Source organism: Leptidea sinapis, chromosome 1, assembly GCF_905404315.1.
Source record: "Leptidea sinapis chromosome 1, ilLepSina1.1, whole genome shotgun sequence".
Classification (NCBI taxonomy): Eukaryota; Metazoa; Arthropoda; class Insecta; order Lepidoptera; family Pieridae; genus Leptidea; species Leptidea sinapis.
In genome coordinates, this window is record NC_066265.1 from 28,877,445 (window position 1) to 28,890,082 (window position 12,638).

General features: G+C 35.5%; 1 protein-coding gene and 1 long non-coding RNA gene across 2 annotated transcripts in view; both read right to left on the reverse strand.

Moving 5' to 3' along the window:
• The window catches only part of LOC126965856 (uncharacterized), a 193,103-nt gene that overhangs the window by 111,822 nt on the left and 68,643 nt on the right, over positions 1 to 12,638 (reverse strand). The window lies entirely within an intron of this gene.
• On the reverse strand, positions 7,768 to 9,919 carry LOC126965793 (carbonyl reductase [NADPH] 1-like). Its single transcript, XM_050809566.1, has one exon. The coding sequence runs from the start codon at positions 9,862 to 9,864 to the stop codon at positions 9,040 to 9,042; it is 825 nt and encodes a 274-aa protein (XP_050665523.1). The 5' UTR covers positions 9,865 to 9,919; the 3' UTR covers positions 7,768 to 9,039.

Here is a 12,638-nt window from a genome sequence, read left to right on the forward strand (position 1 = left end):
ATCTCCTGATGTTCATGCCGGTCTCTTGAAATCGCTGGAGTACTCTTTAGACTGTGGATAAAGATACACCTACTGTTCTAGCAGTACTCCACTGACTCCTTCCTTCTTGTACCATGGTGATAATTCGCGTACATTCTTCAGTAGATAACGACATGTTCATTTGTGCATCAACCTTGCACTAAGCGTGGTTGATCCACCAAACAAAACAGTTCATAATGACAGCTCGGTTTGAAAAAAAGCGAGAAAATTATCTATACCAAAAAATTGAATTTTGATATTTTTCAAAGATCGGCATTTCTTTTTTTGAAGCTGTAACTTATTCAAATTCAACCTCTTTTGATATGTATAATAAGCGTCACAAATCTGCCTATAACATATTATTTATACGAGGGATCAGTGTAAATAACTTTGGGAGATATCGCGGTTTTTCTAAAAGACCCGATGTTTTTGCTGTCCAGTGTATATTTTAGAACACTATACCTATCTATTAAGAATTACTCTTTTCTCTAAATCTTTGAGTTGCAAACTCTTTGGAGTCAAAAATTTGACTAGAAACCTTGGAATATTGGTTAGATTAAGAAAAAGGGATTAAATATATATGTTTTCTTTTTTTTACAATAGAACTCTTCCGTTTTACCAGTTTCTCGGGGCGTGTTGTTAAAAATAGATAAAATTAAATTTTGTGTAGTTATCAAGTATCTGTACTGATAAGCCACAGCCTCAATTTTAATGCTCACCATTTAAATCTGTGGCATTTCTCGACAGTGAGTCGGTCAAGAAAATTTCGACCAAGAAGTACCAAACTTTGCAACTTCAATAAATCGAATCGGAATCGATAAAGTAAACTGAATTTAAGAAAAAATCTGCAAAACCAGAAACCAGTGCTTAACTAACATCAGTCCCTACACGTTGTGGTCTGGGTTTTTTTATTACAGTAAGGGACGAGACGAGCAGGACGTTCAGCTGATGGTGATTGATTCGCTCTGCCAGTACAATGCAGTGCCGCTCAGGGTGATTGAGAAACCCAAAACTTCTGAGCTGCACTACAATTGTGCTCGTCACCTTGAGACATAAGATGTTAAGTCTCATTTGCCCAGTAATTTCACTAGCTACGGCACCCGCCAATCGAAATACAATAATCCTTACACATTACTGCTTAGTGGTACCCATAATCTAGCTTGCATACTGTGCAAAGTAGCCTCCCTCTGATTCAACGGTAACAATCAAATGAACTGACGCTTAGGATAAACGAGCTAATCCCACCTCTATAATAAAGCTATAGCACATATCTAACAATCAACTTAAAGTCAGATATTGGAACAGTTAGCCAACGCTCTTATAGACTAATTAATGAGCACAGTTCCTGTAAAACTCTCCAAAACATAATAAAAGATCATCTTTTGAGCGAGCTTTTCTCATTCAACTATTCTTTTAAACGTTCAACTTTGTACAGAGCTGTAGGAATTTTACGAGCTGAATAAATTAGTTGCAACTAAGTTTTATCACAATACTATTATTTGCAAGTTGTAAATTTTAACGACTGCATTCGGCTTAACATGAACAGCAAAATATCATAATTATTAAAAATAATGTCGTGCAGCAACAGTTTGACGTACACTAATGATGTATATGACGAGAGTTGTCAAACATCAAGACATTGATAATTACGACACCTCCGTCAACAATACTCGTATCACTGGACCTCTACTATATACCACTGGACTGGCGGCTGTCAAAGTGCTATTTTGCCTGTTTGTTATTCGCTATTTTGGCGCTGTTGGCCATGTAGCGAGAGTCTGCGGTACTTAAACTAGTGATGACAACCTCAGCAAACATCGATAGAGAGTGGAAAACTATTTACACAAAATAGTGTACTTTATTACGTTGATTCTTGAAGTAAAAATAACACTTAAAACAAACGAATTTATTTCAAAATACAAAAATACTTCAAAGTATTGTACGTTCCTTCGCAGCCATTTGTATTATACGTCAAAATTAGTTCTCTGGCCGCTCGTGAGTGGCGCTTCAAATAGGTACAAAAAAAATTTGCTGTCGAACATATGGAACAGCCTGTCCAGTGGTATATATACAGGTCTGTGCTCATAGGTCTGTATAAAAGTGTTTACTAAAATTTCTAGTACAATTTAGATTTAAAGATGGAAGAGAATCATTTTGAAAATAGAACAGACCCGGGGGTATATAAGCCGTACTAAACGTGTCCTACAGCAGTTCTAGTTAAGACTAGGAGCAGTAGTGAAAAGTATGAAAAGAGATTCAGTGAGGAGAAGATAAAAGAGAACGAGTGTTAAGTGCGGTGTGATCTGCTGAGGGCACCGCCATCTGAAGAAGAACAGTGGCGGACCGGCGAAGTGCAAGTTCGTGGAAGTGAATGCAAATAAGGACACGTTCCTTTATTATGTATTACTTTCCAATCCCTAACCCACTCTCGTGCCTAAAACACAAAAATTTGTGGTGTACATACGTGGTGCAAATCACCAAACGACGTCCTGTCTCAAAGCCATGAGCTTTTGTAATATCAGAGATCTATATAGTCTAATGGACGACGAAGCTCTGCCCTATCTCACCGGACTTATCCGACGTCCCGTTTCGTAGAAACTACGATGAGAATTCGCGTATCATGCGGGAAGATGTGTTCATTACTTAAACTGTCGCATCATGTTGGAATTTAGATCAAGATTCAATAGTTAACTTGGTAGAGAAGATCAAATTTGCCTCTTAAAAGATTCTGATTGCAACAGTACTTCACTTCAAGCCTCCATCTGCAACAGTTTTGAGTACCGTTCTGTCCTACGAGCACGCACTACCTAGTTGCTCTTCTTTTTCACATTCTCCAATAGTAATCATCCATCAAACGTTAAGTGGGAGGCTCCCTTGCACATCATGCCGGCTAGATTATGGATACCACAACGGCGCCTATTCCTGTCGTGAAGCAGTAATGTGTAAGCATTATTGTGTTTAGGTCTGAAGGGCGCTGAAATTACTGGCCAAATGAGACTTAACATCCTATGTCCCAAGGTGACGAGCGCTATTGTGGTGACGCTCAGATTGAGCGGCACAGCATAGTAACGGGCAGGTCGTATCAATTAGCATCAGCTGAACGTCCTGCACATCTCATCCCTTATTGTTAAAAAAAGGGACTAGAAAGAATCACACACTATCAAGAAATCTCTTGTGGGTTTGATTCTAAACTTGATTATAATTTTACCTACAGCCTCCCACGCATCATAATAATTATGAGAAGCTAGAATAGTAGCTAGAATAATATAAAACCAACAGCTAATTGTAGCTGATAAGCGTACGTAACAGTAATAAAATCATGCGCTATCGCAAATCCAGTGTTATCTTGTAGGAATGGAATGTGCTAATCGTTCGTCTCTTATACAAACTACTACTACTTGTGTTTAAAACGGCGAGAGAATTTAGAGCACCAATCGGCGTGTTGTCAGTGATTACTTACAAATAAACGCAGCATGCACAGAAATAATTAGTTTTAAGTATAGGTATGTTAAGAATTAAACAGTTTTTTTAATTAAAAAATGAGTAGGGTACATTTTAATACACTGAGTTAAGTTAGTTGCATTAATTTACCAATGAATAACATTAGTAAAGATTACCTTAGGCTAAGGAATCAGCTAATATGTCAATATCAGCTACGCTATAAGAATTTTAAATATAACATAACCGTGGGGTTTGGACTGGGGAATTGGTCACTAGAATCGTTCGACGCAGTGGAGGACTAAATGGAGTAATAGGCTTACGTGGAATTCTTACTTGGTACTCTTAGGCTAAATTTATTTAGCAATTTGGAGCAGTCGATAAGGCCGTTCAGTAGATCCAGAAGTTTCCGACGTTCATCCAATGTGGTCATTTTGAAGAAAGCCAATTGCGAATATAACCATCGTAACAGTAAAGTTTCACATGGAGTATCTTTCCTTCGGTAAGTAAATTTCAGTTTCTGTTTTGAGGTACTTGACAATGTTACTTAGCAATTAAAAACAATTATTTAGTCGTTTGGCCAATATTCAAAGAAGCAAGAATCTTTGCAAACATCGAAAATCTCACACTGCGTACGGTAATAACATTTTACGAGCTCTCGTGAATATCGCGTCATAGCATCAGGAGCAATTTTCATTGCTTCTACAAAACGTAACCATATCATACAGTAATATGAACACTCAAGCCATGTAAACCAAAGCTGCTAAAATAGTCGGTGTCCCAGTACTCTGTGAACGGCTGCATCACTTGGGGCGTTATGTGTCATCTACCGCAATTATCACGGGTAGTGTTTTGATGAGCTGTTTGTACTGAGCTTGTCGTCCAGTTCGACTTTCACACCAAACTTAATGATGAAAAACACCATCTGAATGTGTGGTGCTACTTCAGTGCTGTTTCCTAGAAGCTTTCTACCACGGACTTCAAAACTTTAGAATGAATTTTTGTGCGTCCCAAGATTATACAATATATGAGCAAAAGAGACTGTTCGTGCTACATATCAGCATGGTTACAGACAGCCTCTCAAAGAAAAATTTAAAGAAATAAATATTATGACTGGTCAGTACATTTATGAAAATTAGATAAACGTTCACAAAAATCGTCACGTTTTTGCTCTTAATAGTGATTTTCATTATTATAACACTAGAAATAAGGTATTGCTTGTAACTAATTCTAGTAGGCTTCATAAGATACATAATAGCAATAAAGGTAAATGTATACACTTTTATAATGAAGTCCCAACCAATCTTCAGGCATTATCTATAAATAAATTTAAATGTTTTATTAAAAAATGGCTTTGTCGTTAATCCTACTACTGCACAGCTGAATCTATCTGATCTAAGTGATCCAACAGCCTGGGACTAGATTATAATTATTTTATAGCAATAGCAATGACAATACAATATTGTATATTTCATTAAAAAGAGCGCAAAAAAATGCTGGGATTGTTTCTTGCGCCGCTTCATCTCTCTTAGAGCACTATTTGTTGCCGAAGCGGTAGTAGTGTCTAGTATATTAGAAAGGACATCAAAAAGAATTCTAAAGGAATCAATTTTGAGAAAATAAATTCCTTTTATGCCTTTTATGAACCTTCAAAATGAGCGCGTACACCTACCTAAAAAATTGACAACGCTCCTGTGATTAATCTGGCTCGTTTATCCTAATATTCCATAAGAAGCAATAAAACCACATGTTCTACAATGAAATTCAGTAGTAAGGACTATGAGACTCCCCCTTGCGTGACAAGATGTGATTTCACACCAAAACCTGACATTCACGACCCTTTATCCAACTATCCCACCTTTTATCAATCATTCAAGTGATTTTTGTTTGATTAATTGAATTGTAACAGGCAATGTTCTGGCTGTCATAATTTTGATTGCATATTACTAGCTTTTTATTAGCTTCACCTGTATGTATGTTTGTAACCGGCTCATTTCGGCGCAATATTGACCCACTTTCAACGGCCAGATTTCGTTCAAACTTGGTAGATTTATCGAGGACCGATGACAATAGATTAAGGCGCGATCATACCTCAATATCCACAAAAATTGGTTTATTAGAGAGTCGATTAAAACATAACGCAATGCCCAAATACAGTGCCCAAAGAAGGACGAATTGAATATTTTTGTATAATTTGAAATATCCAATAAAAAATTTGGAAGTTGCTACCCAAAAATAAACTTTGGAGTCAAAAATCTCCGAATTTTCAGCTATAACAATATTCTTTTTTAAAAGTATTTAATAGAATTAGACTTCTATAAAACTTAAACCGGACAATTTTTCAATTTTATACGTAAATTTTAAATAAACAAAAGACAATCAGTAAAATAAATGCCCATTTGCAGCTTAGCCATATGATCAACACAAATATTGTAGGGTAGGGTGAAGCGTTTACAATCCTAGTCAGTTAGCCTAGCGCCTTTTTTTGATAAAATTTGCAAAATAAAATTTCTGTTAATTTATATAATTATTATCTATAACGTCGGAATTGATGTTAATTTAAAATTCCAAAATTAATTTAAAATTTTGAGTTCAGATTTCTATAAAAAGCGTGTTTTGTAGTTTTTTTAACAATTATTTATTATTTAATCTCTGCCCTGGGCGTAATAAAACATAAGACGTCATATTATATATTATAATAAGAAGTATAATAACTCATATTGAGTACTACCTGACCCGACAGACGTTGTTCTGTACATAATAAAAAATAACACTTAGGGATGGAATCTTGGAAAATCCGTTCTTAGCTGACCTCTACTCGGTGAAAAGAATATTCCCACCAAATTTCAAGTCTTTAGCTCTAATGGTTCCAGAGATATCGTGATGAGAGACTATATACGTGGAAATCTCTTATATATATATATATATATATATATATATAGGAATTATGGGAAATCCGTTCTTAGCTGACCTCTACTCGGTGAAAAGAATATTCCTACCAAATTTCAAGTCTTTAGCTCTAATGGTTCCAGAGATATCGTGATGAGTGACTATATACGTGGAAATCTCTTATATATAGATAAAGTGAACATTCGTGAAGTTGTACATTCTTAGTATTTCATGTATTATTGACGCAGTGGAGTAATTTTACTATTTATGACCCACAATAAGTTATTGTTGTGATAATTCATCTAATCCGCTATCCTATCCGCCGTGTTTGTACAAAACCTGCAAAAGTCTCGTCATCTTACGATAAAACTGAATCCTAAAAACGTCAGCATCAAAACTGTTTTAATAATATAAATCTAATTTTGATACTTTATGATATTAGAGTTTGTTGCGAAATAAATTGAAACAGTAATAAGGTACCTGTATTTACAATATTGAACTGAAAATGTCATATGTTTAAATATCTACCCACTGGTTGAATTGACGAACTTATTTCAATCTAAATATCTTAGAAGATTCATCATTATCAGCGAGAAGACGTCCACTGCTGGACAAACGCCTCCTCAAAGATTTCCACGACGATCGGTCCTGCGCTGCCCTCATCCAACGTATTCCGGCGATCTTGACCAGATCGTCGGTACATCTTGTAATATTCATTAAATTAAATAAGATTAATATAAGCAAATTCAATGCTAAGTAGAGTTAGTAAGTCTTTTGGGAGGCGTGATTTTACATTATCATTCCAGAAAATGTACAAATCAAATGTGCCACAAAATTCAAAAGATTTGTTCAAAAATCATTGTGTGGTAAAGGTTACTATAAAAATAAATGATTTTCTTAATTTTATAGCTTTATTTACAATACTATGACAGCATAAAATTAAAATTAATGATACCATAGATTTAGAATGGCGCAACAACCCTCGTACTATTTAATAATAAATTTTATGGTACGACACTATATTGTAGCGAAATTAAAAATAAAGAAGCCCGCTGAGTTTGAGGACAAACAAGCGTACCTAATATGGTGATTAAGTGATCACCGCCAGCCACATGAATAGAACTTTGCTGGCATTTTGGGTATGTATCTGAGGTTTTGAAGAAGATACCCATATAGTTGTACCAGGACGAAAGTTTTTTGAAATCCACTCTAGTAGCACAGTACATATGTCTATAGTGCTAGTAGGTATCAAAATGATGAGGGTGATGTTTGAATTTGCTTGCTCTTAAATAGCAAATAAGATTCCCACTTATTCTTACATAGTTTAGAGTGAGGGGTAGACTATTTTAATATTAAATTACATTGTTAATTTACTTAATTGTATGTATTTTATACATACGTTTAACCAAATCATACATCATGTATATCTTAAAAATTTATTTTTAATAATTTCACGTTGATTTTGTTCAGTTGTTTTACAGAAAATAAATAACATTTAAAGTAATTTTAAGGATCGGCACAGTAAATAAACACCATATTAATACGTTCACCATCACGTTAAAAGTAACCATCCTTTTGCAGTAAATTTCTTTACAAAACTATACATAAATAATTTTACAATTTCCAAGGCAATATTGCAATAAAATCTGTCAGTCGCTTCACGAGCACGTCACTCTTCTGAAGGAAAACAATGATCAAGTTGAAATATGCCAACTATAATAATGCCAACGAGCCTGGTACTTACTAATGATTTGGAATTTTAATTTTATTAGTTATAGTAAGTTTTTGGACAGCTTTAATTATGTAGGTCACTATAATATTACTTTATTATGATCGCCAATGATACCAGCTATAATTAAACAGTAAAAGGAATGTTTAATTTTTATACATTTGCTTTAAATGAAATTTGCTAAAAGATTTTAATAGAATTAAGAAGGACCAGACTTGAAAAAAAACATCGTCTACACTTTTTATTATAACAACAATTTATTATGATAAGGGACGAGACGAACAGGACGTTCAGCTGATGGTTATTGATATGTGCTGACCATTACAATGCAGTGCCGCTCACGAGTCTCGTAAAATCCAAAAATTCTGAGCGGCACTACAATTGTGCTCGTCACCTTGAGAAATGAGATGTTAAGTCTCATTTGTAGTTTCACTAGCTACGGCGCCCTTCAGACCGAAACACAGTAATGCTTACACATCATTGCTTCACGGCAGAAATAGGCGCCGCTGTATAATCTAGCTGACATCCTGTGCTATGGTGCCTCCCAATGGTAAACATTCTACAGGAATCGAACCGCACCTCTCCATTGAAAAGAAATATTGCATATCATATGAATACATCGAAATAGTATAACTATTTGTAACAAAAGACGTAAAAATAGTAAAGAAAAAACTGTACACGTAACCTCATAAATATAAATACAGACAAAATTCGAGACACGAAGCACACATACTCTCATACGATACAGTGTGAGGCGTAGCGCTCGCCTCGGTTTAATGACTGCGTGAATACGAGAAACTAGCCTATGTTGTTATGGCCCATAAATTGTAAAGACAAAAGTACCCCTTACTGTTATTGCTGGTATAAAAATCACTATAAAATCTCAACAATTTGCAGCAATAAATACATTCTACGAGTCACAAAAATACACTGTAAGCACTTGAGAATAAGGTGTTAATTTGAATTTAAACGCTCGTAACCTCCACGTATGGATCGGTATTCCACGGTATGGCATTATGATTGCTCCACACAAAGTTACCATTTAAACTGAGAGGAGCTTCCTTTACCAAGTACAGTATTGCCTTAGCGCCTTCTTCGAACACTTTTGATGATTTTCTCTCCTCTCGACTAGTTAGGTTGCCGGGGTTCACACAATTTATCACAACGCCTTCGTGCGACCATTCTCGGTGCTGGAGAAACGTGACCGCGTTCAGGGCGACCTTGCTCACAGCCTGCACGTTTGATCCCCAACCCTCGGTTCTCTCGATCCCCTTCCTAGCCGCCTCTTCGTATTCCTGCATAATTCCTACGAGTTCGTCTTCCGTTAACATTGGATCGCTGATTCTGGATCGTATTCGTTCATTTTCAATAGAAGCCAACAATCCTGCAGGGCCCGAAACGTTAATGACCCGCGCATTTTCACTAAGCAACGGGTAAACTAATTTTCCAAAGTTGATGAATCCATAGAAATTGACACTTAAAGTTCTGCGCACTTTTTCCGCGTGGCTTAAATTCTTCTCCGTTACGTAATCTGAATTGTTTATCAATAGATCTATCCTTTCATCTCGATCTTGAATATGGTGTCTGAAGTTAATGATTGATTTTGTGTATGTAACGTCAACTCTGTAGTATTCTATTCTTCGATGCTTCTCGAGCGATTCATAGATATGATAGCCGGTTGATTCGTCGTCTGTTGTGAAATATATTTTGCCATTGTAGATTTTGATAAGGTTCTTCAGAACTTGATAGCCGAGGTTACTGGAGGCGCCCACGACCACTGCGACATTCATGACTGAACTATCTGTAGGTGTGAGTTATACTAATGGCTGTTATCGGAGGCCATCGCATCCCGCACGCTTATCGCAGAACTGACAAGGGACTAGTCCGATGAGATAAGTGTAATAATGATAACGGATCATACTATTTCAGTTGTTTCAGATGAAAAATTTATCGAGTTGGCTCGTCGCTCAATTGTTAAATCAATTTAACTAGTTTACTGGTTTTGAAGATTACCGACGAGGTTATGTATGTTTTTAAGATAAATAGGTTGATGAATCACCTATTACAACGTTCAGTGATTTTGTAAGAGCAGTTATTACATTGATTACACGATTGCTACAGAACTGTTGTTGAAAATTGAATTTATTTTAGATTTAGATTTGTGCAAAACATATGGCTAAAACGGAAAACTATCAATATAAAAAGAGCTCCGAAATACAAAAATAGTCAATAATAATATTATATCATGTATGTGATTTTATCCACGAGGAAGGTTTTCAAGTCGTGTGTTCTTTTATGTTTATTCCTCCTCAAAGATTTTTTTAAATCATGTTTTTGCATATAAAAATTATAATTTAATGATGCGGAATTGATAACATATTCCACAATTAATGGTAACTGTTAATTTTGAATTAAAAACATTTCACTGATACGGTGAGAGAATAATTAAATGACTTCAACTTACTACATTTTTAAATTGATTCAATGAAAAACTCACAATGGAACTAATGAAACCGGACCGTAGATAATGTCTAAAGTTTATAATGTAATGAACTTAATGTATCCTAGCCATTTGGTTTACTGATCAGTTCCATTGAAAATCTATATATATAAATGAATTGCTGTTCGTTAGTCTCGCTAAAACTCGAAACCGGCTAGACCGATTTGGCTAATTTTGGTCTTGAATTATTTAGGGAAGTCCAGAGAAGGTTTAAAAGGAATAAATAGGAAAATGCTGCTAAATGAAATAAAAACAACAAATTTGTTTTTCCTTTGATGTGTCCATACATCATTTCTATGAGAGAATTTATTGACGCACGGTTTGACAGTTCTGCTGTGAAACAATTTCATTACAACAGCAGGTTGCATATTTTACGAAGAAATTTTTGATGTAATGATGTATTATTGACAAATTCATTTATTATATACAGAACAACGTGTGTCGGGTCAGCTAGTATGTTGATAAAAAATTAATAAAATATACTTTTAAGTTCTACATTTGACTTGATTTTCTTTAATTGCCTAAGTAACCCGTACTCTTAACCCAAAAAGAAAAATAGTAATCATAATTTTAAGTGTCATACATCTTTGTGCCGTTTCTTATCGAGACACTTAACCCAAAAAGAAAAATAATAATCACAAGAGTCTTTCTTTTATCATAGAGCAATGGTTGAATTTCTCCCTGATTCTTATCCACATTAGCAGCTTAGTATAAAATTAAATTATAAATTATATTAAAAATTAACCAAGAAGATATTTGCAACTATTCGAAACAATATAATATACGTACATTATATTACACGTTTATTATCATACGAGTGAAAAATCGTATTTTTTTAGTTTAAGTTTCCACTAACTGCAAAACATGCAGATAATATTTAACTTATAATTGATTAATTCTAACTTAGTTTATTAATGAGTTGCATTGGAAATATGTTGAGGAAAAAAAATATAAATATACTTTTATTGCAGTTCTCTGTCAACGGCTGGATCACTTGGCGTTGCGTAGAGAAGTCGCTTCATTGTGTGTCTTCTACCGCATTTATCACGGGGGGTGTTCCGAAGAGCTGTTTAACCTGATTCCTGCCGCCGAATTCCACCTTCGCACGACACGCCACAAGTTAGGATATCATCCTCACCATCTGGATGTGTGGCGGTCCTCCACAGTGCGGTTTTCAATGAGCTTTCTTCCACGTACCACAAAGCTGTGGAATGAACTTCCTTGTGCGGTGTTTCTGGGACGATACGACATGGGTACCTCCTGTGATTCCTCTGGTGTTGCTAGAGATTGTGGGCAGCGTGATCACTCAACAACAGGTGACCCGTACGCTCGTTTGTCCTCCTATTCCATAAAAAAACAGTTCTACGTGTGAACTTGATTCTCCTTAAATAATTGCATAAGTAACCAGAACTATTAACCCAAAAGAAAAGTAGTAATAATTTTAATTAACATTGAGTCTTACATCTTTGTGCTTATTGTCAAGACACTTATATAGGGCCCAGAGGCGCGGAGAATGAACAAAGTAAGTAACGTATCTTCCCGCCTCAATCGGGCTCCTGGCAACCCAAGCACTGGCTCGATCTTAGGATCACCCTAGCTTTCCAACTCGGAAATGCTGCCAGTATTCTTGGTACGCTTCCCCGTAATGATAGTTTTAATTTAATGTTACCATAGTATTGTATACATAGTTATAAGATTTACTTTTAATTACGTTGATTTACAAAATATGTTGACAGTCACACAAATAAAACTGAAAACAAAATTATATAAACGATGCGGGACTCGAACCCGCGACCTCTCGAGTTCCGTGCGAGCGCTCTTTCCAACAGAGGCAACCGTACGAGTGACGTATCGTTGATAAAGTCTTGTATGCTTTGTGCAACTCTCAGGTTGTGGCTTCATTTACAGGATCTACTTTACAGTTGATAACCTGCTTAACCCCAATATTTCCATATTATTAGGAAATTGAATTGAGATGCCGCTCTTGAAAATCTAAGCAATAACAAAATGTTGACAGTCGGTATTTTATTTTTTATTTTATGTTTCTTAATTTATTGTAAAAGA